General features: G+C 45.1%; 2 protein-coding genes and 1 long non-coding RNA gene across 3 annotated transcripts in view; 2 read left to right on the top strand and 1 right to left on the bottom strand.

Annotated features, from left to right (window-relative positions):
* The first annotated feature begins 2,043 nt into the window (after positions 1-2,043).
* Positions 2,044-24,272, top strand: NUTF2 (nuclear transport factor 2). The gene is made up of 5 exons (XM_005489893.4): positions 2,044-2,185; positions 10,666-10,790; positions 12,702-12,773; positions 16,795-16,893; positions 23,689-24,272. The coding sequence occupies exons 2-5, from the start codon at positions 10,692-10,694 to the stop codon at positions 23,800-23,802; spliced, it is 384 nt and encodes a 127-aa protein (XP_005489950.1). The 5' UTR covers positions 2,044-2,185; positions 10,666-10,691; the 3' UTR covers positions 23,803-24,272.
* Positions 19,308-24,888, bottom strand: LOC141730765 (uncharacterized). Its single transcript, XR_012582419.1, has 2 exons — positions 24,510-24,888; positions 19,308-20,013 (listed from the first exon to the last, which is right to left on the bottom strand). It is a non-coding gene; the product is annotated as an uncharacterized LOC141730765 (long non-coding RNA).
* Positions 24,836-26,852, top strand: part of EDC4 (enhancer of mRNA decapping 4) — a 33,233-nt gene continuing 31,216 nt past the window's right edge. The window contains exon 1 of the mRNA XM_005489892.4: positions 24,836-25,044. Within this exon, the coding sequence (XP_005489949.2) occupies positions 24,966-25,044 (79 nt within the window). The 5' untranslated portion in view covers positions 24,836-24,965. The remainder of the gene's footprint in view (positions 25,045-26,852) is intronic.

A 26,852-nucleotide genomic window follows, 5' to 3' on the forward strand; every position in this document is an offset into this window, starting at 1 on the left:
ACAGAAGCAGCTGGAGACAGATGGCTTAGAAGATACAACGGGGAAGGAGAGCAAGTATGTTTATTGGAATGAAGGATTGAAATAAGGCTGTCAAAACAAAAAGACCCCAAACCAACCAAAAAAAACCTCCCCAAACAAATAAAAACCCAACAAAAAGCCCCTCAAAAACCAGACAAAAAAAATCAAAAACAAAATTAAAAATAAAAGCACACAAAAAACCAACCAAAGAAAATCCCCCACAAAACCCAAATCCCAAAACAACAACAAAAAACTCCCCAAACAGTAAGATTATCCATTTCTGGATGGTGATAGCAGATGTGGATCCAAAGGACTAGTATGGGCATATTTGGGGAGATTCAGATGAAGGATTTCTGAAGGATTAGGGGAGTTAGAGGAAAGAAGCCTGTGGCTCCTTATTTAAAAAGGTCTGTAGGTCCACATGGCCAATGTCCCCTCTACTCCATGGATGGGACTGGAAGCTGGGGCACTACAACCTAACCTTTAGTGCAGCCCAGGGGAAACAGAAACTGAGTGTGGAGAGTCTCTGTGACTGGGATGGTGGGAAGTGACCAAGAATTGGGTGGTTTTGGGGCTCCTGGAATGGTTTTTAGTGATGTGTTACCACTGAATGGTTTAGGTCAGTGAAAGAACCAGCAAAAGTCACAGCACCAAGGCTGCCAGAGCTCAGAAGAGTTTGGGCAGTGCTCCTGGTGTGAGTGCTGGGGCTGTGCTGTGCAGGGCCATGAACTGCACTCAGGGATCCTTGTGGGTCCCTTCCAGTGCAGGATAAACTCTGATAAAAGCAGACACTTTTCCTCATGCACACTTTCTCCCATTTCCTGATAAATGAAAGAAGTGAGCGACCGTACAACAGGGAATTAAGAGGTTAATTCTGTAGGAAGGCACCTTACCATGCTAGCAAAAAACCCTTTGCTGCTGCTCAGTGCAAACATTTTTCTTCTCTTTCAACCCCTCATCTTTCTGTATTCTAATCTAGCCTGTGCCCTTGCAATATTTTTCTTCTACCAGCTCTATTTCTGGTTGTCACATTTCTGTGTATTATAAAATGTCAGCCCTAGAAGGGGACTTAAAGAATGTTTATTCTAAATGGCTTTTATGAGTCTCAGGGAAAACCTTAAGTTCATAACAATTCCTCTAAAGATTAATAGTGACTCCCCCCCCCTTTTTTTTTTTTTTTGAAGTTTTTATGTAATAATATGATAGCTTTTGGCCCAGAGGGTTAATAATTTTATTTAAGATGATGCATTCTTGGCCAGCATCGCCAAGCTGCGGAGCTCAAGCACTAACAAGCCATGTATTCCCTAAGTAGCCCATATCCCATATCTACCACTGCAGTACAAGAGCATCTACCATTCATCTTTCCAGTCACACAAAAATTTAGGAATGTAACTCTGCCCACAGCCTATTTAAGCATATAATCCTAAATCCTGACAACTCCTGTACCCTTATGAGTCCCCTCTGCTGCTGCTGCTTCAGGGAATATGGGAGGGCTCCAGGGGACCCAAACCACGCTTTTTAGACCACTTACATCTTCACAAATATTTATTTGAAGGCGTTTTCCTACCGCCCCACACCATCTTTGCTGACTTCACTGCAACCTAGTGGAGTAATTTCCTTAAAAATCGTCACTGTGTAGCTCTTATAAGGAGACTAAAATTAACTTCAGGACCTGCAGTGCTGCGGCTGGGACCACCCACATCCCCACCCAGGTCCTGCTCTGGCCCAGAGGGTACAATCCTGTCCCACAGAGGGACAATCCTGTTCCAAAGGGGTAGAACGCTGTCCCACAGGGGTAAGGTCCTGTCCCAAAGGGGACAATTCTCTACCCAAAGGGGGACAGCCCCGTCCCCGTCACTCCCCAGCCGCAGGGCCGCGCTCCGCTCCCCCACCATCCCACAATGCTCCGGGGCGCCGCCGCGGGGCCAGCGGCGCGCGGGCCCCTTCCCTCATTCAAATGAGCCACCGCGGGGTGCGGCGCGGGACGTGTCGGGAGTTGTAGTTCCAATGGCCCCATTCCGCGCGCGTCTGGCGACCGCTGTGACTCGCTGTCCCGGCATGCCGCGGGGCCGGGCGGAGCGGGGCGGGGCAGAAGCGCGGGCGAGGGAGGCTGAGGGGGCTCGCGCCGCGCACGGGGCCGCTGCCGCCGCCATAGTGGGAGCCGCGGGTGAGTGTGGGGGGCGCGACCGCCACTGGCGGCGGGACCGGCACCGGCACCGCCCGCGGGCCGGCGCGCGGCACCGCCACACCCCGCGCTCGCCTCCCGCGGCCCCGTGGCCCAGCCCCATCCCCGCCGCGGGGCGCTGCCGGCTGCCGCGGGCCGGGCTGGGCGGGAGCCGCCGAACAGAGCCGCCCTGACCTTCCCCGTCTTTGAGGCGCCGGCAGCGCGGTCCCGGAGGGGCGGCGGCGGCGGGAGCTGAGCCATCGCCGGCCGTGCCCGGGACCGGCGGGGCCCGCGTGTGGGTGGGCCGGCGGGTGGGCTGAGGGGGGCGGGCGGCCCGGGGGGAGCGAGGGGCCTCGCAGAGGCGAGCTCGGCCCGCAGGCTCGGGGAGATCGCTCCGGCTGGGCCGGGGCACAATGCGGGATGCGGGCCGGGCTCGCCTCGCCCCGCCGGCGGCCCCCGGCGCTCCCCGGCCGTGCTGCCCTCAGAGGCACCGAGGCTTCTCGGCCTGCTGCCCGTCCGTGCTTCGGTCTTGCTTTGCAGGGCTCGGGCTCGGTATCGCAGGGAGGAGAGTGAAAGGGAGGGGACCGGGAGCTGCGAGGAGATGGTTTGTGCAGGGCAGAAGGTGTGCTCGGATTTAATGTTCCTGCTGTTTTCTGTCTCAGTAGAAGGTTGTGAGAGGACTGAAGTTACCTGAGATGACTGAATCACTTTGTCACAATGAACGTGAAAGGTTCATGCTTCCTTGGAGTGAAGTGCTCCGTGATCTGTTGATTATCAGACTATCTGCTGAGTATCAATGGCAACTGAATGTAAAACCCATGTAGTTTTTACACTGAGTTGCCATTTTCAAGTATGATGTGCAGGAGAGAAATTTTTTTGCTTTCTCTGGCTGTTGTCACTTTTCAGCTTTGAGAACAATGAAAACCTGCAAAGGTGTGCTATAGCAAGGAGTGTGTGTTACATTCAGTTAATGTGAGATGTCTTTCTGAAGACTTTTAAATCTCCAAAAGCCTCTTCTTGCAATTCAAATTGAACTTCCTGTGTGAGGCAGGCTGAAATAATAATTCAGTTCATTTGAAGTCCATAATTTCCAATGTAAATATATTTTAGAGCTGGACGTACTGCATTGAACTGGGAAAAAAAGCCCAGGTAAATGCTCGAACAGGAATTGGTTGCAGAAACGTTGCTTGAAAGTGAATTCTGATTCCTCAATCTGCTGCCTTCTCAAGTTAATATTCTTTTGCCTTCTTGAAAAGTTGTGTTCAAGCAGTGATTTCTGTATTTGTGTGCAGTGACTTCACATTTTCTTTTAGCAGCAGCAAAACAGAAGGCATTTCACAGACCTTCACCTAGAAATAGCAAAATTTCTGTATATAGTGAAATGCCTGATCTCGTTTAAAATGAGATGATATTTTGGCTCACTTTGGACAATTTAACTATTTTCCCACTGGGCCCTTAATTATTATTTGCCTAAAAGGTTGCAAGTTACTTGTTAGATGATTTGAAATATATTTGCTTAACACCTGTGTTTGTTCAGGTCTTTGGAAAAATGCAAATGGTAACAACTTTGCAGTTCTCTGCTGGGATTTCTTTTGCCCCTGTTAATAAGAGGCTCATTTAGTTAGTGAAAGTGTAGAGTATGATTAGCTAAGGAATTGTAACATGTACTGATAGCTGGTAACATTGCAAGTGTGATTCTTTTAGGTTGCTTTGAAACTTATAGATATTGTGGCAAGTGTGGCCATTCAGTGTTTTGTTACTGTGTCTCTAAGGTAAAGAAAACCAGGGTGTAGCAGTTCTTCCCTCCAGTTCCCCAGTGCCTCCCTGTTTTGTTTTGTTTTTTGTGGGTTTTTTTTGGTTTTTTTTTTTTTTTTTTTGTTTTGTTTTGTTTTTTTTTAACTTGGGCAGTCCTGTATTCATTTTGGGGATAGGAAATGTGGCTTCAGCCTTGCAAACCTGAATTCAGTTTTTGGCTTGCATGAAGAATATTCTGGAAAAAAAGGCAGTTGTGTAGCCTTGTTGCTTTTGCTGAACAACAAAACATGATGTCCCCCTGTGCAGTTTTGTGTAATATATGTCTGTGTATTTGAAAATCATCCTGACTGACTGTGTGGCTCTCTTGGGTTGTCAGGTTGCAGTTGGGATGAGCATTGAGCTGCAGGCACAGTGAAGGCTTTCCCAGAGTCTTCCTCAGCTACTTTGTGTGCTAGTGGCCTTACACTTGCTGCCATTTCTAACAAAAAAAGATGTACTTCAGGTTGGCATAATTCCCTCATTAATTTGTTTTAACAAAGTTGGGGTAGAGGAATAAAAAGACTGACAAGGGGGAAAGTAATTGTATTTCCCAAAAGGAAAGAATCTGGACCTTGTCATCTTCTCCATTCTATTCTCCCTTTCCATCCTTTCACTGTTCATAAATCTAGACTTAATTATTTTTAGCTCTAAAAGCATATTTAGGATAATGTCATTCCTTGCACAGAGCAGCCCATGGCAATTACTTGGTGGAGGTCTCTGAAGTCAATGGTTTCTGATTGGCCTTGAGCTGTAATTCACAGAGGGTTCTCCTCTGGATCAATCAACTGCTGTGGAGATAATTGTGAAATACGTCAGAGAAACACTTCTTTCCTTCAGTTCTGAATGCATAAATGTGTTCCTCAACTGGAAATGTTACAGGTTTTCACATGAGAAAGGTTCACTGCTGAATGGGCATTTACCAGGCAGGGCTGCAGAGCGCTGAGGGTGAATGAGGCAGGATGCCCTCAGTAATTTCCAGTATTTATTTTCTGCATCCCTGTGTCTCTGGCCTTGTTCAGTCTGGGAAAGGCTTGGGCAGAGCTTGATCCCAACCTCCAGTCCCTGTCAGGCCATGATCAGAGAATGGAGCCCAGGCTTTTCTCAGGGTACCTCATGGCACGAGGGCATGGCTGGCACAGATGGCATTGGGGCAGGACAGGGGACAGCTGCCCTTTGTATGTCAGCCTGTGGAACAGGTTTGTCCTCCTGCTTTGAGCTGGAGGAGGTCCCTTGCAAACCTGCATTATTCTGGGGTAATTTGCATAGTTTCTCTGTTGGGAGGGGATCCTTGGCTAAAGGAGGATGATCTGTTATCAAGGGGTTGTTGGTGGAGTTGAATAGAAAGAAGATTAACTGGTCCTGTGATGCTGGTTGCATTGTGTTCCTAGAAAGTGCACACTGGAGACACTCGTGTCTTAGCAAGTTTTAGAGGCAAAAGAAAAGGCAAAATAGCCTATTGAATATTTTCCTATTGAAGGAAAAATAGCCTAAAACTGTTGGCTGCTTTACTTTACTTACCAGTCTAAAGAGTGCTGACTCTCTAATCTAAGTCATCTAAAATACCTGTGTGGTAAAAACTGCAAGAGTATCAGGAACTGAAAAAGCTGAGAGCTTTTCATTGTCCTTGTTTGCTCCTGTTAATCAGTAGTGAAGGATGCAGCAACTGATGGTCAGAACCATGTTTGCTGTGGATTCACATGTCACTGGACAGCAGCACAGATTTAAGGGTGGTGTTGGTGCTAATTTGTTGCACCAATTCTCAAATTTTCCAGAAAACAAGCTTGAATTCAATTTTAAGGGAGAGTAGCTTTGGTGGTGTTGGGCTGGCTTTACTGTCCTGTGAGCATGGTTTATTTAGGCTGAGATTACATGTGGAATAAATACAGTCATAACTGGGTAATAGAAGGCAATTTTTTCCACTAGCATTAGAATGTATTGGTTTGAGGGTTTTCCTCTTTAAATTCAGTGGGTTTTTTCTTGGTGTTTTGCAGACCAGAAAGACTTTACAGACTTTCCTTCTGTGCCTGTGGTGGTTGTTCATTGATTCTTTGAATACAGCTTGCTTTATAAATGTGGCAATTCCTGGCAGACCACCTCTGTTTTTCTTTAGCAATTTATCTTTTACTATTGCTCATGCTAGTTTCTGTTGACTTTTCCAGAAAATGTCGTATTATTTTAGAATCACAGGCCTACCTTGCTCCAATTCAGAATGACTTAATTTTTTTAATTGGTAGCAGCAACCTTACATGTGTGCAGGCCAGATAAGGTGGTCAAGCATAACTGCTGGCTGAACTATTTGTTCTTTCTCCACACTGCAGAGCTGTGACAGTAGCTCACCTGCTCCAAATGTCACTGGCACTTGCATGTTTCAGAGAAAGCAATTTCTTTTCCAAGTAAAAAAGTGACTTTTCCTCAAGCCACCCCTCTGAGTAGCTCTGGTGGTGCTGCATGAGCAGAAAGATGGTCTTTGTGCTGCAGCACACTGACAGAATCATGTGTTGTGTAGCTTGGGAAGGAAGCAGTAGGAGGAGGTTTCATCCCCACAGGTGGCAGAAATGAGTCCCTTAAGGACTGAGCTCCCCTGAGCAGTTATGGGGGGTGTTGGTGCTGATCTCACACCCAGAGCTGAGGCAGGAGGGATGGAAGAGGGGGGAGTGTAGACAGAGACACCAAAGCTGGGACAAGCAATGGAAAAGATTCTGTGTTTTTGGATTTTGTGGATAAAAAAGCCTGCCTGAAGCTGTAACCATAGCTTTACTCAAGGTCACTCTGGGCCCATGTGGTGACTCTGCTCTCTTCCAGATCTGCTCTGTTTTGTGGGTGCAGCTTTCTCTGCAGTGCTGCTGCTCTCTGGGTGCTGCAGCCTGTCCTGCTCCTGGTGCAGTCTGCCCCGTGCCAAGGCAGATGGATGCACAGCAAGCACCAGGGATGCCCTGGTACCTTGCAGGATGAGATGGGTAGGGATTGTGGTGAGAGATGTGTAGAGGGATGGGATTTACTCTTGACATGTCAGTACAGCCTGGCAAAGGTATTGCAGAGCTTTATTTTGATGTCACTGCAGAAAAGCCCTTCAGTTCAGCAGTGTCAGCAGATATATACCTGTTGAACACAGAGTTGCTGGGAGCTGCAGCTTTTGTGCTCTGTATTTGGTTTCTGCTTCAGCACTGAAGCACTACTGGGTGGTATTTGGGGTGGGGATAAATTCTGTAGTATGAGCAGAGTCCAAGAAATAGAGTGAATAATGTGAATTAAGTATTACACTTTGTGCTGGTAGCTCAGCTTTACAGCTGTGCCTTGTGAAGAAGCTGTGAATCAAATGGACCATGATGTTCTGAAGTGGATGTGAGGAGGTAGGCTTGGTTTGAAGTGACAAAGGCAAGGAAATTAATTAGCTTAAGGAAATTATCTCCTTTTCCATGGGGAGTTAAGGTGGAATATCCAGTAATGCACTTACACAATAGTAACTTTCAGCAGGTGCCTTTAAAAGGACATATGTTTTTTTTAAGCAACATCTTAGGAGCTTTCTAGTTTATTGAAACTTCTTTTATCTGCTGTTATATTAAGTGGATATTCTTGTTTCTGTAACCATGGACAGATTTGAGTGAAATCCATGGGTGGATTTGGCTGGATGGTTCTGAGGCACCCCTGTGTTGCCCTAGTGTTTGACAACATCAGAACCTGTGCTTTCCTCATAGGTTTGCAATAGATCCTAAAGCCTTTTATATTATCTTTATCTCATTAAAATACTGTACTGATAAATGTATCAGTACAGTCCTACATGGGTTGTGTCTCACTGAAAGGGACTGGGCTGGATGACACAGATCATTCCCATCTTGTTCTTTCTTTAGGTACATCTCTAAGCTTCTTACATCTGTAATGACAGGCAGAAAACACAAGACAGCATGGAGGGAAAGGTGACAAATCAGAAAAGGAAAATGAACCTTTCCAGGAAGAATGAGTGTTCAGCAAAACCATATATGAATGGCACAGGAAAGAGAGTAAGGTTGTAGCAAACAAAAACAATTAGTCAAGGATCATTCATTTCAGCCAATTTTTTATTTTAGCTTTTTCTTATTTCTGAGAAAATCAACATTATAATCGGTCAAATTTATTCTGTTTCTTATTTTATTTATTTATTTAATAGTATTTTACTGTTCAAAATGCAAATACCTTTTTAGGAGGAGATAGCAAGCTAGCATACTAATTTTTAGATCTAGAAACCATAATTCTACTTTCCATATTTAAAATAAGAATTCCTTCATTCCTTGCAGTCTCTAAGGCTTTCTCACAGGTTCAGGATTGAACAGAAGGCATCTGGTGCTTGAGTGAGGCTGTTGTGCCTTGAGGGACTAAATGAGGTGCAGTGCTGGCACTCAGCTTGATCTTGGGTTTGTGTGATGCTGCAGGGAGCTGTTGAGGGTGAATGCACATCTTGGGTGTGGGGAAGTTTAATATGGCAGCAGCCACCTTGCTTTAGCTTCAGAAGAATAAGCTGGTGGTTATTTTTTGTCCTCAGGTTCAGTTCAGTGTTTCATGTGTGACTGCTGAGCATCAATACTGTCAACTAGATTTGCCCTTAAGTGTTTAGGAATATCTGGCAGTGATGTAAATTCATGTGTTGGGATTGAAGCTTGATCATACAGAGTGATTCAATGTGATTTTCACCTGTGCTGATTGTTGGCTCTGCTGCAGCCATCCCAAACTAGGTACCCACAGGTCTGGAATGGAAACTGCAGGCATCAAACTCAAGTCCTACCCTTCTGGTTTCCAATTATGACACGAGCCCTGCCTCTCAGCAGGGTGGGCATCACTCAGCAGAGTTTCCAGGGAGTTGGTGCCATGGTTTTAGGGTGGTTTTTCTGCAACATAAAATCCCCAAATACAGGCTGAAGTTATTTGATTTCTGGATCAACTCCAGGTTAGGCTGATATGCAGCAATTATGGATGTGCAATCAATATAACCTTTTCACTTGTAAAGAACTAGATTTAACTTGTTTGGGAGGTGAGTGTGGGGCTGGTTTTGTTTTGTTTTTTCAATCTATCGTACTTGGGTGATTTTTTAATTTGCAATGTGTTTTCCCAGAGGAGTGGCCACACTGGGTAAACTCCTCCAGACTGAGGCATTTACTGCAAGTATCAATGGAGAGCTCATGATGGTGACTAACACCAGGCTGCAGATCTCTTTGGAGCAGTTGAAACAAGAGTGGTGTGGCAACAAGACTTTGAATTTTTATGTTAGTGTGCAGGCTTGGTGACTTGGATGTTGGCTATTCTGCCTAGGTGTCTGATTGTGAAATTAGGATGTTTAAAGTGTGATAGCAGCTGTGCTTGGTAGTCAGATTTACCACCCTGAAAACACAGATGCTACCTGCTGTTAGGCCATTGATCTGACAAAAGATTTGCTCTTCTGTGTCTGGCCAAATCTGTATGACCTTAATACTTCCAACCCAGAGTCTGAACACATTTCAGTTCCCATTTGCATGAGTAAAGCTCAGAGGCCTAAAATATGAAAAGAGCTTTCTTGTCCAGCTGTGCACAGAAAGCTGGGCCTGGGAGTCTCCTCTGTGGAGATCTTGGGAATGTGTGTTTTGCTCCTTTTAGGAATCCGTTAAATCTTACACAGGTGTGTGAGTAATTGACAGCTAAAGGAAACCAAAATAACTATTATGTCCTGTGTCCTAAAACAGAATTTCATACCTCTCTAGGCTTGCAGTGCAATTTAAACCTGTAACTGCAAGGTTCCTGGACAGGGATTGCAAAAAGGGACTAGTGGCTGACATATCTAGATGTTAACCAAGTATAGTTTGCTTGAAGTGAACTCAGGTCTTAAAATATAATGTAGTGGGGTTTGAGTACAGCATTTTTGTGTTTTGAATTTTAGCACAATTCTTCAGACTTTCAGAGAGACATCAGGATAAATAAAAATGAATTTGCTTTTTTGAGAAATGTAATGTGATACAGGCATCTGTCTAGACTGCTGTGCATGCTCTGTGCTCAGCCCCTCTGGAATAGAGGGACTTGTGTTCAGAAGTGTGGGATGCCTTCAGCACCTTCACTAGGAACTGCAGATTCTCAGCACTATGAAAAATCATGGTTTGTATCTTGAAGTTATCACAGGTTCAAAGATAAACATTGAGTCTACTTCAGCCTCACTGACAGAAGAGGATGGGCAGTAAGCTGGTGTTGAGCAACGAGCTAGTGAATTCATTCTTGTTATGTGCCATTGACAGGACACTTAGGATGGCCTGTGGATGGTGAAATACCTGAGGAGCTAAATGCATGAATCAGTTGGTGTAAGCCACTGGCAGACAATCCATGTTACCAGGTCAGTTGTTTACAGTAAATGAGATCAAGTTGAGACAGGGAGCCCTTGCCAGCTTGTTCAGATGCTGTAACTTCTGAAATATGTGAAGACAAGGTGGTAACACTTGGTTTTGTTCTTGTTCTCCACTTTTGTACATGAGATGTGACCTCACACTGGAATAGCACTACAAACCAAATCTATAATTAGAAATTAAACCATTGACTATGCAAGACTTTTATTTACAAGTCTAGGATACAGAGGTGAGTTTGTCCTACTTATCCCAAAGAAAAATTCAGGCCAGTTGAGAAGATCTGTGTAATGCACAAACCAAGTGTTACACTTATTCCTGTGATGTTTCTGATGGTTTTGTTTGCTTGTTTTGTAGTCACTGGCTCTGGCTGAGGATTCAGAATGGGAGACAAGCCTATCTGGGAGCAGATTGGATCCAGCTTTGTACAACATTACTACCAGCTTTTTGATGCAGACAGGACTCAGTTAGGAGCAATATATGTAAGTATCCACAGAAGGGGAGCTGAGACTCTGTCCCCTTATCTGGAATTCCCTGTTTTGATGTATGAGAATACACAGGGTGGGATAGTGGGCTTTATCCTGGCTCCAGAATGCCAGTCAGTGCAATCACACTCACTTTTATTTGTTGCTTTTCTTTTATGTCTGTTTGGAGCTTTGTTTGCCTTCGAGGCAGTCAGACTCACAAAAGCCCTGTTTAGCTGTAGGCAGTGATTTGTTTTGGAGGAGTTTGATGATAATCCTGTGATGAAGTGCTCTGTAAAAGCAAACATTCTAGGCTTGGTTTGCCATTAATTTACAGGCATGGATTTGCTTGGATCCCTCTTGAAGTGGGATGTAATTTAAGGCCTACCCTGTGTTTAGCAGTTCTTGCAGGTGTTTCTTGGACTTCATGCTGTATTAATCCTCTGAACAGGAAAATAGTTACAGTTTTAAATCCAGTTTAAAATGTAGAATAACATGTTAAATGAATGTAAATTTAGTTTAAATTTCCTCAAACATTAGGTTTTTATTTTTGCATCTTAATTTGGGTGAAGTAGACTTGGATACCAGAATTAAAAACTGTAACTAACAAACCCAAGGCCCATCAGTTTTTAGTTTTGGGGGAAGATTCCTCCAGAGCAAAGTACTCTGTGTGTGGAATTGATTGCTGATGCTGAGGAATGCTGCTGGGTGGCTGAGGAGTTGCAGCAAGAGGTTCAGGGCTGACAAGTCTTGTAGCAGCAAATCCTGTTTTTCTGGCTGGTTTTTCATCTGCTGGATGAGCTGAAGTTTCAGCAGCTCTTGAGGATTTAAATGGTTCAACACCCTCTGCCACCCCTCCTTATACCCCAGCAATACCCAGCAGCACTGACACCACTTGCTCTTGGGATTTTTATGTACTTGCTGCCTGCCAGATTGTTGGTTGACTTTGCCCAGGAAGCTGAGTACAGACCCTGGAGGGAAAGAAAACCAAGCAGTTTGTGTTCCAACCACAGCTCTAAATATGGAGGCTCTTAGTAGTTTGTATTTTATTACCAAAATACATTCAGTCCTCAAAGTGTTAAGTACAGACTAATTTAAATTCTTGGATTGAGGGCCTTCCACACAGTGAACTCCTGGCTTTTTTTCACCCTGAGGGTCTTTCTGCCTTCCATCATTCAAGAAGAGTCCTGTGCACATGTAGTTGGGAGAGCAGTTATGCAGGTCACTGATGTGTGTTGTTCTGTGCAGCTCCTGACCTGTGGAGAAAACACACCCTGTTTTGTGTGGCTGAAATGCACCAAGGTCACCATTTGTCTAATCTGTAGAAATGGGCTTTTGATGATGAGGTTTTTCCCTTCAGAGACCCTGGGGGAGCAAACAAATTTTGCAGCATGCAGGAATGCAGCAGGGAGCTCTTAGATTTGGTTTGTATTCCTGTATCACTGCTTCCACCACAAGATTTAGTTTATCCTTAGTGGTGTGATCCAAGTCAGTTAAGGCTTCTGTCACCTATTGCAGGTAGGATCTGGCCACTCACTTTTGAATTGCTTGAGTTAGGTGAATTGGAGCACTACACTGGTGGTCTAACCCATGTTGTCAGTTTTCTTCATATATTTTTCTCTTTACACATGCTTGACTTTGTGTCTGTAATTTTTTTTTTATCCTTTAGATTTTCTTCTGAAAGCTGACTTTTATCCAAAGGCAGGAATTCTTTTTGCTGGTAGACTTATGATACTGAAATGTAGTGTACTTAATTTTTTAGTTGATTGTTCCAAACTTCTTCAATTGATTTTGCTGGTTTCTTTCTATGTCCCTTTGAGGTAGTTTTCAAATAGCTGGATTCTGAGGATTTCTGCTAAATACATAAAGTCTCTTATCAGGATTGCTTAAGGGCCACCTAAGTTGATAACATTTTTCTTTTTCCCCCAGATTGATGCATCATGCCTTACGTGGGAAGGACAGCAGTTCCAGGGCAAAGCTGCCATTGTTGAAAAACTCACTGTAAGTCTGTAATCCTTACTGAATGTTTTGGGAAACATTTGTGAAGACTGGAAGATAATTGCTTCTGAAAATTTGAGTTAGACTTAAGCAGTTCAAAAATCTTGAACTTGTGCTTCCAGCTTAGGTCTTCAAGAAATGTTTTGAATTACTGCTGCCCAGTGGGTTATTCCACTGATGGCTCTAATGTTGGAATGTTAATTGACTCCATAGTTTGCAAGGTTATTTTGTGACTGCAATTGTATTTGACATTATTGATTTATTTTTTTTAAAAGGTCTAATGCATAAGCTGCCTCTGATCTAGAGGAGTGAAAGGTGCCTTTGCTCTTTTAAGGCATGCCAAGGAAGAAGCAGTAGCAATCCTGTTACTTGGATCTGTCTGATAAAGGCTAGACACATTACAGCAAGGAACAACTTGTTTTCTGATACGTAAACTGCAAATAAGTTCTGTAGTGGAGAAGCTGACTTATCCTCAGTGCAGATTTGTCAGCAGTTCAGATGTGAGCAGGTATGGTTCAGGATTTGAAACATGTGTTTCCTCTTCAGCAAGTGAAAGGACACTGGAATTCTGTTTGTTTAAACTAAAAGAATTTTTATCTTCTACAGTAAATCCGTAATAAAACTGGGGGTACTTGCAAGCTGTCATGAGACTAGAAAGTTTGTTTCTCTTGCAAGATATGCAGAGGACATGCTTTTTAGGTCACCAGACAGTCTGCTCTGAGTATGGTATTTCAGACATTTTTATTACACATTGAGAAGAAAAGTAATTGTAACTTGACACTTGGCTTATTGCACAGCTACTGCTCCTGTGTTTTGGAATTGCTTCTTTTGCCTAAGGCATCTTTAACTGTACAGACTGAGGTTTGCCCTCAGGCCTGTGCTTTAGGTACCTGTGTTGCCTTTGAGAAGGCTGCACATGTCAGAAACAGCAGCAACTGCTTGCTTGTAGGTGAAGAGCTACCCAAGCTCCAGGGTTGCTTGTTTGTGTACTCAGTGTTCTTTAGACTTTTGGGCTTGCAGCCACTCAGATACCCAATCAGCCAAGCATTTGCTTGGCCCCAGTGTCTGATTGCTGCCTTGGATTCAGCCCAGGCAGATCCAGCCCCTTTCCCACTGTGACACAGCTCATCTTTACCTTCCCTGTCACTGCTACAAGGTGGACTTTCTGGATTTATGTGCCTGCTGCACTTGTAATTGGCGAGTGAAGACACACTACTCTGCTTTAGGGAAATTTTTTCTGCTTAAAGTAAGGAGGAAAAGCACTGCAGTTACTCTGTGCCCTTCCACCACCACGGCTCCTTATGGGCTGTATCAGCTTACAGTGACTCTCATGTCACTCAGCATTCCTCTGTCAGCACTGAGCTCCTGGGCTCCCATTGCTGTGTCAGCTTTATGTGCTCACCTACTCTGCTTCTGGAGCTGCTTAGTCAGTTCAGCACAGCCCTGAGAGTTTGACACTGAGCTCTTTCACACTTCTGTGGTCTTGTGTCCTTCAGTGCCTGGCTGGTGAACTGATGTAAGCACAAAGAGGTGGCATTTTCTTTTAGATCAAGTTCTTTGCTGTGTGACAGCAATGGTATGGCACCTTTTCAATCTGCTAATATAGTAGGGCAAGGTTGTATGGGCATTGCTCTGCAGGCCCAGCACATCTGTGCCTTGCTACAGCGTGGGAGTTGACATTGTTCCTTCTGTCCTAATTGGTGCTGGACTTGTTTAACATGGAGTGTGCTAATTAGGGACAGCCTGATTTACATTGAGCATTTGAGATAACAATTACATCATTCTATGAACATACTGAACCAAGGAGGAAGCTGAGACAGGTATTCTTGCTGCCAGCAGTGAGTTTATGCTACTCAACTTTATTCTTGCCTAATTTCTCTTACCTGACTTCAGGAGATTCCATAGTTTTCATAGTGAAAGACCAGTCAATTCCTAATGTCAGGGGATGGTAAAAACCTTGCTTGTTGTGTGGCTTCATGCTTTTTAGACATTTTATTGTACTTCTCATACCACAAAATCCCTCACTCCAGTACAGATGCATGCCTATAAGTAGCTATCCTTCTGAGGTACCCTCTGCCTATCCTGAAAATCAGTGATCTTTTCTGTCACCTATACTCTTTCTCTTTCCAGTGGGATTTCTCCCAGTGTATCACATGAGTAGCTCTCTAGGCTGGCCAGCTGTTTGGGATCCTTTCCTCTGAAGAGGAAAATCCTGGAGTCTTTAAGGTTGGAAAAGTTGGCCAAGATCAAGTCCATCCTTGGACAGAACATCACCTTGTTAACTAAACCATAGCACTAAGTGCCATGTCCAGTTGTTTCCTGAAAACTTCCAGGGGTGCTGATTCCAGCACTTCCCTGGGCAGGTCATTACAATGCTTAAGCTTTTCAGTCAAGAAATTCTTCCTCATGTCCAACCTGAACCTCCTCTGATGCAGCTTGAGGCCATTTCCTCTTGTCCTGTGGAATCAGGTACTTGAAACAGCCACTGTCTTACCCAGCCTTGTCTTTGGTTCCTTGTCACCATTTTGCAGAGCTCTTGATTCCACAGCCTTTCCTTCCTCCCTGGAATGAATTGCATTCATTCCCCTTCATCCCTCTGCCTTTTCAGGAGAATCTTTTTGCAGGGCTTGTTCAACAAGAAGCTCTTGTGCCGAGGTGGGACTAGGCTTTGGAGTACCCTTTTGTCAAAGGAACTTCCCACCTATGCTTGTGCAGGCTGTGTGGGCATTTTGCACATTCAGGTTCAGGATGGTGACCCTGGAAAACAGTCTGCTGGTCTTTCAGAAAAGAAGGCTCTGGATTTGTGTTGTTACTAAGTGTCTATTCCATACTGCAAAGCAATTGGTTCACTTTGCACTTGGAGTTGGTTGGGATTGCACTCCCAGCTGAAAGGGAACACCACAGGCTTTATTAAAGGGTGTTCTTGAACAGTGTCCCTCTAATTAGAGACCTGCTCCCTACACTTCATTTGCTTCCTCAGGTCCTGATCCTTCCACAGTTTGTGTTCTGTTATCCATGGATTCAGCTTCCTAGAACTCTTCCTAGAGCCTTGGGCTTGTAGAGCCCAGATTGTACTTCATATCTGACAGCAGGACTTGTCTCTACCCAGGCCTTCTAGGAAGCCTTTGAGGCTCCTTCCACTAGAGGGAAATGCAAGACTTGTAGGAGTATGCATTTGGATCTGTTTCAGCCTGTTTCCAAATGCAGCAAAGGCATCCAAGTGCCACCTGAGGTTTGAATGGGCACGTGCTGCCATCCTGTGCAGTTCCTGGACTTTGGGTATCTGCCACATGGTCACCTAGAGCTCCATCCACCCTGAACTGCCACTAAAGCACTCAGCAATAATGCAGCTTTTGGGAGAACAGTCCCAAAATTGCATTTATGTGACAGGACTCTCAGATCTCCCAGGTTTCTATGTTCACTGCTTGGAATTTTCTGTGTTAGAATGTGAATGTGGTCAAAGGGGAAAGACAGGAATTACTCTCCAATGCTGGTGTTTCTCAAGGTGTGTTCCTTGCACACACACCTCCAAACATACTGACATTGGCTCCTGAGTGTCAAGGGAATTTAAAAGGGAAAGAGTGGATATGTGGATTTCAAGTCTTGAAGATTTCATCCACTTTTCCTTTCCATTCATAGCCACATTAACAAAGAAGCAAATCAGGAGTTGTCTGGTAAACATCAAGTATTAGATGATAAAATCTTTTAACACAGTTCAGAGCAGAGGTTTGTTCCTTCATCAAAAGAACTTTGAGCTTACAGATGATCTGAAGCCCTTCAGGCAGTGCAGTTGGAGTAGGAAAAGGTACCATTTACTGTGTATGGTGACATTATTTCCTCTTTTGGTGCTTGAAAAACACACCTGTTAAAATTTACCCACATGCCCTCATTTGCAATAGTTCTCTGTGCAGTACTGCCACTATAGTCTAACACTTCATAATGTTGGATTTGCTCAGTCTTTGTTTTGTAAGTTAAATAATTCCATTACTGTACGTGTCCTTATTTTGATTTCTTTTCATTGCAGAGCCTCCCTTTCCAAAAAATACAACACAGCATCACAGCACAAGACCACCAACCTACACCTGATAGCTGTATACTCAGTATGGTAGTGGGACAGCTTAAGGTAAACTCTTTCCATTACAGGTTAATGAGTGCTTATGTCTCAGATTTTTGCAGGGTTCTAAATAATCTGATTTCTGAATACATTTAAATGCTTTCATGGGTGGGGAAGGAGCAGGGATAAGCTTGCATTGGGATATTGCTCCTCTGCTGTTCCAGGCTGTCAAGAAATGCTCTTTCCTTCAGATACCTAGTTCTAGGTAAACACCTGTAATTTGACAGTCATGTTCTGCCAAGCAAAGTATTGTGGATTTTTCTGTGCAGACAAATACCATGTGGGTTCTAGAGGCATCAGAATTTCCCTTACCCTGATGCAGTAAGGTTTTGGTGTCCTCTGTTGCATTTAAAAGCATTGTCACAGTGTTCTTGGACAATTTAAGCACATCTAGTTTAACATCCTCCTTGATGCAATGTTTGCATTGAGCTCTGATTTAGCAGATTTCATTTTGTTAACTGACCACCCTTCAGTGAGTCCATACATTTTTTACTGTCACAAGGCACAAGAAAACAATCCTGGTGTTAGTACAGTCCTGTACCTCTGTAATCAAAACTGATTCAGCAATGGGAATGTTGCCTCTGAGATCAAACACTTATTGTTGAAACAGCTGCTTCTTGTGAAGAATCAGGTTATTTTTCAGGCTTAGTATGACCATATTGCTGTGTGAGTGATACTACTGAACTGTGTCAACTTACCCAGCCTGCCAATATACCAGGGCCACAGACTTGTAAATTCATGAAGCTGCCTATGAATGAAAGACATTGTCCTGGAATTTGCAAAAAATACTTTGTACATAAAATCAGCTGGAGGCAGAACTTGCTCATAGTGGGCGGTAATAGTGAAAAAATGTGAAATTATGTAGCAGTAGTAAAAGTTATCAGAGCTCATTTGGTCCAGCCATGCTGAGAAGTCAGGCCTCTAATGCCATCCAGTCTTTAGAGTTACCTGCACCCAGTTTGTTTTAAAATTGCAGTTTAGATTTCCTTTTCCTGCTAACTTGATGGCACTTCTAGTATCAGAGCATTCAAACTACCACTGGCACTGTAGTGTTTACTAAGCAGACATAGGACTGAATGTTTGAATCTGCTTGCTAAGCTGTTCTCTTTGTTTTGGGCTGGGCAGCTGAGGAGAGCAGTGCCCAGTGTAATGCACCCACTGCTAAAGCTAACAGAGGCAGCTTTGGCTCTCATAAAGCTGCTCCTGCTTCCTGCAAGTTGGATTCCAGCTTCTGTGCTGCTCAGTCCCACCTGCACACACTCTGTGGAAGAGCAGCCACAGGTGACCATGGAAAGCACTGAATTGCAGGACAGATGTGCTGATCTCAGCCTTGCTCTTGGGTGTGCACAAAATTCTGTGATGTGATCAAGAACTTTTGACTCAATGTCTTGGGCCAGTCACATCTGCACCTCGTTTTGCACAGTCATGTTTTAAGGTTATTGCATAATTATCAAGCAGCTTGCAGCAGTGATTGTGTTGGATCCTTGGGCAAGATACCACTCTCTGAAAGATTCTGTAAAGTTATTGGGTTTTCTCAAACCATAATTCATTAATATGGAGGGACTGTAAATGCAGTCTAGGAGCTTTCCATAAATACCATGAGTTGTAGTAGTATTTTCTGATGTATTTTTTTAACCTCTGAGTAATTTCAGCTTGCTGAAATTACTCAGTATAATTTGGGGATCATGTGTTAGAGCATCCAGGTATTTGGAGAGAAAATAGTGGGTTAATGTATGCCTATGGTCATGATCAGATCCAACTTGCTTGTGAATTTTTAGTAAGTGAGGAAAAGTTTTTCCACTCTTCATATTTATGTGTCTCAGACCTTTGCTTTTAAAATCACATTTTAATCCCAGGAATGCTGCTTCTCTCTGAACAAGTGTCCAGAAAGTCAAAGTCAACTTAAAACCTTAACTTCATGCTTCTGCCCTGTGTGATATTTACAGAGGTGGACAAATGAAATATCAGGATCAGTCTGTGGCATGAATGAGCCTGGCTGTCATATGTAGTGAATGCTTTTCTCTCATGCCAAGTCACACATGTTGACAGCCATTCTGCTGCATCTCAGTGCTGCTCCGTGTAACTGGGAATAACTGGGAACAGTTACTCCCAGTTACACAGAGAAGTAATACAGTAACTGGGAACAACTGGGTGCAGGTGGTGCATTTTAACAAGTGGCCCACATGTAGTTCCAGTTGAGCAGGGAACACCATAACAGGCAAACGTGGAGCTGCATACTCGCTGTTATTTAATGCTGCCTTCTTAGTGATGTGCCTGCTCAGCCTGCATATATTGCTCTCAAGGAGAGCTGTAAGAGAATTTTGCACAAGGAAGGGCACTCCCAAGACCACCAATAGCATGCTAATATACCAGTATCAACTATAAATAAATTTTTTAAAAACCAACCTTTTGCAGCAAGCAGAATAATCACCTGCACTGAGGGGCTGGGGCACAACAGCTCCTTTGAGAAGATGCTGCAGAGTAACAGAGCATCTAAGTAGTGACTGCCACTGGCAGGGCTCTAACTGGCTGGCTAAAGCAGTGCAGTGATTGCTTTCAAAGATGCTCTTTATAATGTTTGGTGGGGTTATCCTTTTGTAGAGATACAATAAATATATATCCACTTATTCTAATCATATTGATTTTTATTGCTGTTCATTGAGTGCTGCTTGCTTGCTTCAGCTAGGAAGAGTTTAAGCAGTGAATTCCTTTTGGTGTGACCCTGCTTTGCCAGTGTTCATCCAAAATGTCACCCAGTATCTTCAATGTGCTTCACTTAGTAATGTATTTCTCCTGTCATGCTCAGGCAGATGATGACCAAGTTCTAGGCTTCCAACAAACCTTTTTGTTGAAAAATTTTCAAGGTGCCTGGGTGTGCACCAACGAAGTCTTCAGGCTAGCCCTCCACAACGTTTAACCCTGTGCCTTCCCTGTCTTCCAGTCCTCGCTGTCCTGGTTGAGTAAGGAGTGCTCTCTTCTGTCCCTTGAGCTCGGCTGAGAGGCATGGCTGTGGCTTGTGTGTTCTCAGAGCCATGTGGCACATCTGTGGCTCTCCCCAGAGTGTGATTTTTGAAGTGATCCATGCAGAATTAATTGTGAATAACTAATTGGTATGCAGTGTTTTCTAGTCTTAAAAGGAAAAGGAAATTTGCAATTAAAATCACTGGGTATTTTTGTAATGCATGCTGAACACTTAAAGCATTGCTTAAAGCCTGTTAAATAAGGCTTAACATCTGAAAGAACCTGCAGTCTCAAGTAATTATCCTTTCCTTTGAGGTAAGGGTTGTTTCAACCCTGCAGTTCAATCAATAATTGCTGGAGGTGCTGGTGAAGAAGTAAAATTCTCTGACCAGGCAAGAGGAGGAAAATTGTGTAGCAAAACCTGAAATGCAAAGCAGTGTTGCATCTCAGACTCTGACATGACTCACTGCTCTGTGAGCTGAGCACTTCCTTTTGAGCCTCCAGGTCAGAAAGGATGTAGAAAAACTGAAAGGTCAAAAAGCTGCCAAGAATGTGGGTGATAAAGAGATTGTGGAACTGGGAGAGGAGGTGGTGAAGGGCATCTGCTTGAAATGTCAGTGAAAAGTAACTGAGTACTTCCAACAACCTGAAAGCAAACTCTTCTCAGTGGTGCCAGACAGTGTAACAAGGGACAGTGGTCAGAAACCATAACTTGGAATGTACAGATGGGACACAAGAGAAGATTTTCATGAGAAGACTGAAACCCTGGGAAGTGGTGCCTGGACACCTTGTGAAACATCTGTTCTGTGAGAATTTGAAGGCTCTGCTAGACAAGGCAGTAGAAGATGTCCCTGCCCAGGACAGGAGGACTGGATTAGGTGATCTCTAAAGGTCCCTTCTGTGGACCTTCACCATCTCTGGACCAGCCCATTCTGTGGTTCTGTGATGCAGAGCTGCTGTAGTCTGTGCTCTGCTCAGCAAAAGGCTGGCCTGGAAATCAGAGCATTCTTTCAGTCTGATTCTGGGACCTGTTTAATTTTTGTTTTAATTCAATGATGTCATGGAAGAATTTGAACTGCACAAAGGAAAGTTTTATAGGAAGACTAAAGCCCCTTGTGTTCTGAGCCTGGGTTCACATGTGGAATGCAAATCCTGAGTTGAACATGCCTGAATGTGGAGTGAAAAGTGAAGATAGAGAGTTCCAGTGGTGTTATCTGAGCTGTGATGAAGATCTAAACTAAAATGGAATAGGATTAGTCTGTGTTTTCTGTGGCATCTCGAGTCACTAAACTGTGAGCCTTTGCTGTGGGCTAATATAACATAGTCAGAATTGGGGAATGGATTATAAAGTATAAACTTCACCTTGAATATAGTCTGGGATTTTCCTTATTTCTAAAGTATACTGCTCCTCTATGCTCTGAGGGGATAACATGAAAGGAATAAAGAAAATTATAATGTGTGACTTCATTGTGGGGAATTTGCTGTCTCTACCACACCAAATATTTTGGGAAGAATTCCCTTTTAGTCTTTCTTCATGTGTTCAGCCCTGAATTTCTTTAGAAAGGAGGAAATTCTCCTTCAGCCAAAGCATCAAGAGCTGTAGTGCTCTTATCAGAGCCTATCTAGACTTATCAGAAATCAAGGAGACCTACACTAAAGCTTGTCTGGAGATGGTATTTTTTTTTCCAGAGGTATATTTTAAAGCATACTCATGTCAGCAATGACAAACTCAAATTTGGTGTGAAAAGTACTTATGCAACTTGTAGTAGATGCCGCAGTAAAAACGCCTCAGCTGGAAAAGGCACAAACCCACAGGCTTCAGTGCACAGGCCACCTCTATAGCTCAGATAGGTGAGCCTCTGTTCTGGGCATAGTAATAGGGATAACCCTTCCTGTGGGATAATTGCCATGCCTGCTGTCATGTGTGCTAACACACGAGATGGAGGGCTGGTGCAGCCCTGCAGAAGTGCTGGTGTTCACACTGGGCTCCTTCCTCTGCCTCGTGCCAGGCAGGTGTGAGGGACAAGCTGCCCTCTGTGTGCTGCACAGTGACAGCTGGCACTTGTCTTGTTCATTCAGTCATGTATTGAACACTGACTTGCTCATATTTCTGGCCTTACTTGTTGCCTTCCTAATTTCTGGCTGTAATTTCCTCGTTCACTTTGTTCCATTTATCTTGCCTATTCTCCCCATTCTCATTATGTTCTTGCAAGCTGAAAAGTTGTACTCAATTTATTTACTTCAGTAGGAAACCACCCTGTAGCTGGATCATTTTTCTTGCCCTTTTATGACTTTATTGTAGCATTTTATTTTTTTAACTTATAAGAAATGCATGCAGGATTTGATATGTGTGTTCTCTTTGCCTATTTATGCATTTGCTTACTTCTGGGTTTTGGTTCTTTGTTCTTTCCTAACAACTGCTAACCCTGTGCTTGCCTTGATAGATTTAGAGCTCTCAGCTGGTTTAATAAATAAATATCTGTTATTATTTCAGTATCACTTTCATGAGGGGCCAGCCTAGGGCCTACTTTGGTTTACTCTGTGAATTAGCACACACACACTGAAAGTGCACTCATTGCACACCACTGAACTTCCCAGGCAGTTGTCACTGTGAAATCCATGCTGTGGTTTTTGGATCTGAATGCTCCCTTTCCATGCACCTGATGCCACCAGTGTTCTGGCAGACCTGCTGTTCTCTGATATAACTGATGTCCTGTGCAAGTTGGTCCACAAAGCTGACTTGTTTCACAGTCCATGAATACTTTTTAAAAGTAAAGTTTCTTTTTTGTTTACTCTGTAGTCTGCTTTGCTCTTCAGACTTTTCACTTGTTCTCAGTGAACAGCAGCAGGACATTGCCAGTGAACATTCAGTGCTTTGACAGCCTCTTTGATCAGCTGCTCTGGCTGCTGCTTTTCAAGCCTCTTTTTTATAAATTTCCTCCCTTTTCTGAAGCTGAACAGTCATGTGTTGAAAAAAAAAACCTTTAAATCCTCCAAAAATACTGAATTGAACACACTACAGCCACAATCAGAAGATTGTTTTGTAGTTGGTCTGCTGCTCAGATTAATCCTGTTGTTTGATTTCCAGCTGATTGATTTGGGAATAATTTCTGTTATTTTGAGGATTTAATTCCTGCACAATGTCTCTGAGAAGATGGGTAAATAAAATTTAGTGGGAGTATAGTCTCCCTCTAAGACTCTTTTCTGCTTTTGTAGTAATATTGTAAATACCCAGACATTGTCAGGCAGGAGTGGAGGCACTGCTGCAGCCATTCCCTGTGCTCAGCACACAGTGTCACAGCTGTAGTGGATGCTCTGCTCCCTTCAGCTGGACACTGCAATGGGAAGCACTGTGTTTCTGGCCAGCTGCACCTGCTCTGGCAGGGCTTTCAAAGCCCAGATCACCTGGGTCAAGCAGGCAATGTGTTGATAACAAGCTCTACGGAAACTCCCTGAAACTCCCTTCTGCCATCAACCCAAAGTTCAGCAGTTAAAAGTTGAACCACTTTCTTTTAAGCTTAATTCCTGGGCAAGGGATTTGTGATTCCACACTGAGGCAGGCATGTTCCATCAGGGTGGTGAGTGACATGTCAGCAAGTCTTCCACAAAGCCCCAACTTCAGATGCTGGTGCAGGATTTCCATGTCTCTGGGCCAGGGTGTTTGTCTGCAAAGCCCCTCAGAACAGACCCTCTGGTGGAGTTGGTGTCTCCTGGGGTATTGCACATCTTACAGCATGTAATGTCACTGTTAATGTTAGCTTGAAGTTGTCCCATCATGAATTTTGGAATAAGTTTCTCAAAAAAAATGAGTATTTGAACCTTTCCCTCCCTCTCTTTCTACAGGCTGATGAAGATCCTATCATGGGATTCCACCAGATATTTCTATTAAAGAACATCAACGATGCCTGGGTTTGCACCAATGACATGTTCAGGCTAGCACTGCACAACTTCGGCTGAGCAGCCCATCCCGAGGCACCCGGGCTTTTTTTTTCTTTTTTCTTTTATTTTTTTTTCTTTTATTTTCTCTTTTTTTTGTTGGGTTTTTTTTCCTCCTCTCCTCTTAACTGGTATTATTCACACTCACGGAACATTCCAAATATCATACACAAACCTGCAGCACTGCAGAGCGTGAGCAAGCAAGACTTGTGACCTGCCCTTCTGCTGAGTTTACATTGTCACTAGATGAGTTTCTTGTGCATGATGTTTGGAACTTAGACTTAGCTGCATTTGATAAGAGAAATTTGTGTTGTACCAGCATGCCTCGGAAAGAATTTATAATGCAAAAGGTTGTTGTTTATGTACTGACAAGATGCTCTATAACCCAAAGAAATGAAAGAACAGCAGCCTGTACAGCCCAGTTATTGATTTGTTCAGATGTTTCAATGCTACATTACACAATAAAACAGAGATTTTCTTAAAAGTTTAAATTATTTTTATGAGTTGGCTGTGGAGTGTGTGTGATAGTGCTTGCTGCGGGTGGACTGTGTCTGTCTGCTGGGGGAATGCTTGCAGAGCTGGAGCTCGAGCTGAACAACTCCTGAGAGTTTTAGCAGTGAGTGCAGGGCAGGTCTGCCCTCCTCCATACACCTTCTCCTCTCCTTCTCAGCAGCTTTGATAACAGAGCCTTCTGGTTCAGTTTTTAACAATGAGAGCTTAGTTCTCACCTGTTGTGTTTTACCGATGCAAATTCCCCACATGGTACCAGGAGGATGACAGCAGTGGTGGCAGCCCGCGGTCAGTCTCCGTGCCCCCTCAAAGCCAAGCAGGGCCCCTGTGTGAACCCAGGGGTGGCTCCGTGCCGCCCTCCAGGAGTTGGTGCCGGCAGCCCTGCCCAGTCCCGCGCTGTGCTGTGTGTGCAGCCTCCCCGCGTTCGGCGGGAGCCGCTGTGAGCGGGGCTGGCCCATCCCGGCGGGGGAGCCACAGGCCTCGCGGCCCGGCCCCGCTGCTCTCGGCTCCTCCCGGCTCCGCCCGGCCCCGCCCCGCCGCGCCGGGAACGCTCCGTTCGGGCGGCGGTTTCCGCCCGGCGCTCGCAGGGCCGGGCCGGAGGCGGAAGCGCGGGCGGCGGGGCCGGGCCGGGCAGCGCGGTGGCGGCGGCGCGGGCGGGCGGCGCGCCGGGCCCCATGGCCTCCTGCTCCAGCATCGACATCGAGGACGCCACGCAGCACCTGCGGGACATCCTCAAGCTGGACCGGCCGGGAGGTGAGGAGCGGGGAGCGGCGGGGCTCAGAGGCCGCCGGGCCGGGCCGGGCGGGGCCTTGTCTCGGGCCGCACCGCGGGAGCCCCGCGCCCGTTGCGCCGCCGCCCCGCCGGTTGTCAGCGGGCGCGCGCGGGGCCCCGCCGGGACCGCTTCGCCTCGGGGTGCCTGGCAGCGCCCTCCGAGCCGCCCGGGGCCAGCGGGTCCCGCTCGGCGCTGCCCCGCTCCCCGCAGAGCCCGGAGCCGGCGGCGCGGCCGGTGAGGGGAGGAGAGGAGCCCCGGGCTGGGGAGCAGCCTTGAGGGACGGGGGCAGAGCAGAGCACGCCGGGCCCGGGGATCGCTGCTGCGGCCGTGTCGGGGCTCCGTTCAGCTGGGAGGTGCTGCTGCTGGGAGCTGAACACCCCGACCTCCCTGCCGCGAGTGTCCCCCCTTCCCAGGAGCACTTGGAGTGTTTCCCAGGCGTCTCTCTGCGCTGAGTGGAAGGGGTGGTAGGCTGCTCTGAGATCAGCGCCAGGTTCCCCCTTTACAGAAACTTTTCACTCCTTATTTGTACGTGAAATATGATCGCAAATATCTCTTCTGAAGTGGTTGTGATTCTTCTCGCTGTGCTCTGAACTGTTATACCTCTCTGCTCAGAGTTCAGCGGGCTCCCTAATGCCTGTATGAGTATCAGCAGCGGGCTCAGGAGTCAGCTGGATAGTGTTCCCACTCTCCTGGAGCTTCGGCTCCCTCTCATCTCCCTGCTTGAACCTGCTGTGGTCTTTCAGTCAAATGTGGTGAGGTAACACTCTAAAGGAGGCTGAGACATGAATGCTTTGCAAAAATGTCTTAGTCTCTGGGTAGAGAACAGAATTATGCCCTTCTTGTGCTCCTTTCATGGGAAAGGCAAGACAGGAATAATACAACTTCACAATGTCCTGAGACTCAGCAGGAATGTGCTACCTCCAAAGCAGCTGCCATGTGTGCTGCCTTTTGCTGGGCCAAAAGGAAGAGAAGTTGGGTGTGGGATTGTTGTGGAGAGCTGTAGAGGCCTGTGAGGTGATGGACTAAACCTACAGGAAGGCAGCTTCATTAGCTCTACTACCCTTAGAGAATCTTCTCATTAATTGGAATAGTTTCTGTGGTTTCTGGAGTGCTAGCATGTTCCTGAATTCTAATTTTTACAAGAAAAAATACATTTTTTATTTGTAGTGCAGCACTGTACTTGGAAGACTGGAAGGAGAGCTCAGTGCAGGGATGGGGAACTCATTTCACAAGCAGTGTCTGAGCTGAAAGGATATGTTGTGGTTGAGAAATGCTTGGAGTTGTTGCTCAAGGTGACTTGACTTTCTCCTGAAGCAGCTTCTCCTGCTGGCTGAAGTCAAGGAGTTATTGACAAAGTATGGCTTATTTCTTTCATTCTTCTTTCCTGTTCATTCTCTTTTTGCCTTCCCTGTCAGCTCCAGTGCACAAGAAGGCATTTGAGAGGAGAGGAGCAAGTGGGCAGGAGGTTCACAGAAGGAACCTGTGCTGGTTCTCAGCACAAAATCACTGCCTGGGTAACAGCAAATGAACTTGAAAAGATGGACATAATAAAGAGAGGAAGAAATGTGCACATGTTAGCTGAAAGTCTGAAACTCCTGTTAGGATGCCAGGGGAGAGGAACAGAGGAGCCTTCAGGTATTGCAATACCAGGTGCAGGTAGCTGTGAGCAGTGTTGTGTTTCTCTAGGTCCTGTCCAGGCAGGTGACAAGAAACACTCCCTGCTCTGAAGAGTTTACAACTCTCAGAATACTTTTTTTAATTCTTCTGGGCTTGGTGATTGTGAAAATGT

Source organism: Zonotrichia albicollis, chromosome 13 (genome assembly GCF_047830755.1).
Source record: "Zonotrichia albicollis isolate bZonAlb1 chromosome 13, bZonAlb1.hap1, whole genome shotgun sequence".
NCBI classification, from domain to species: Eukaryota; Metazoa; Chordata; class Aves; order Passeriformes; family Passerellidae; genus Zonotrichia; species Zonotrichia albicollis.

Excerpts from the sequence above, each read along its gene's own strand:
- NUTF2 (XM_005489893.4), top strand. The coding sequence starts at position 10,692 with ATGGGAGACAAGCCTATCTGGGAGCAGATTGGATCCAGCTTTGTACAA. Across the intron at positions 10,791-12,701 it reads CTCAGTTAGGAGCAATATAT|ATTGATGCATCATGCCTTAC; the intron begins GTAAGTATCCAC and ends TTTTTCCCCCAG. Across the intron at positions 12,774-16,794 it reads CCATTGTTGAAAAACTCACT|AGCCTCCCTTTCCAAAAAAT; the intron begins GTAAGTCTGTAA and ends TTTTCATTGCAG.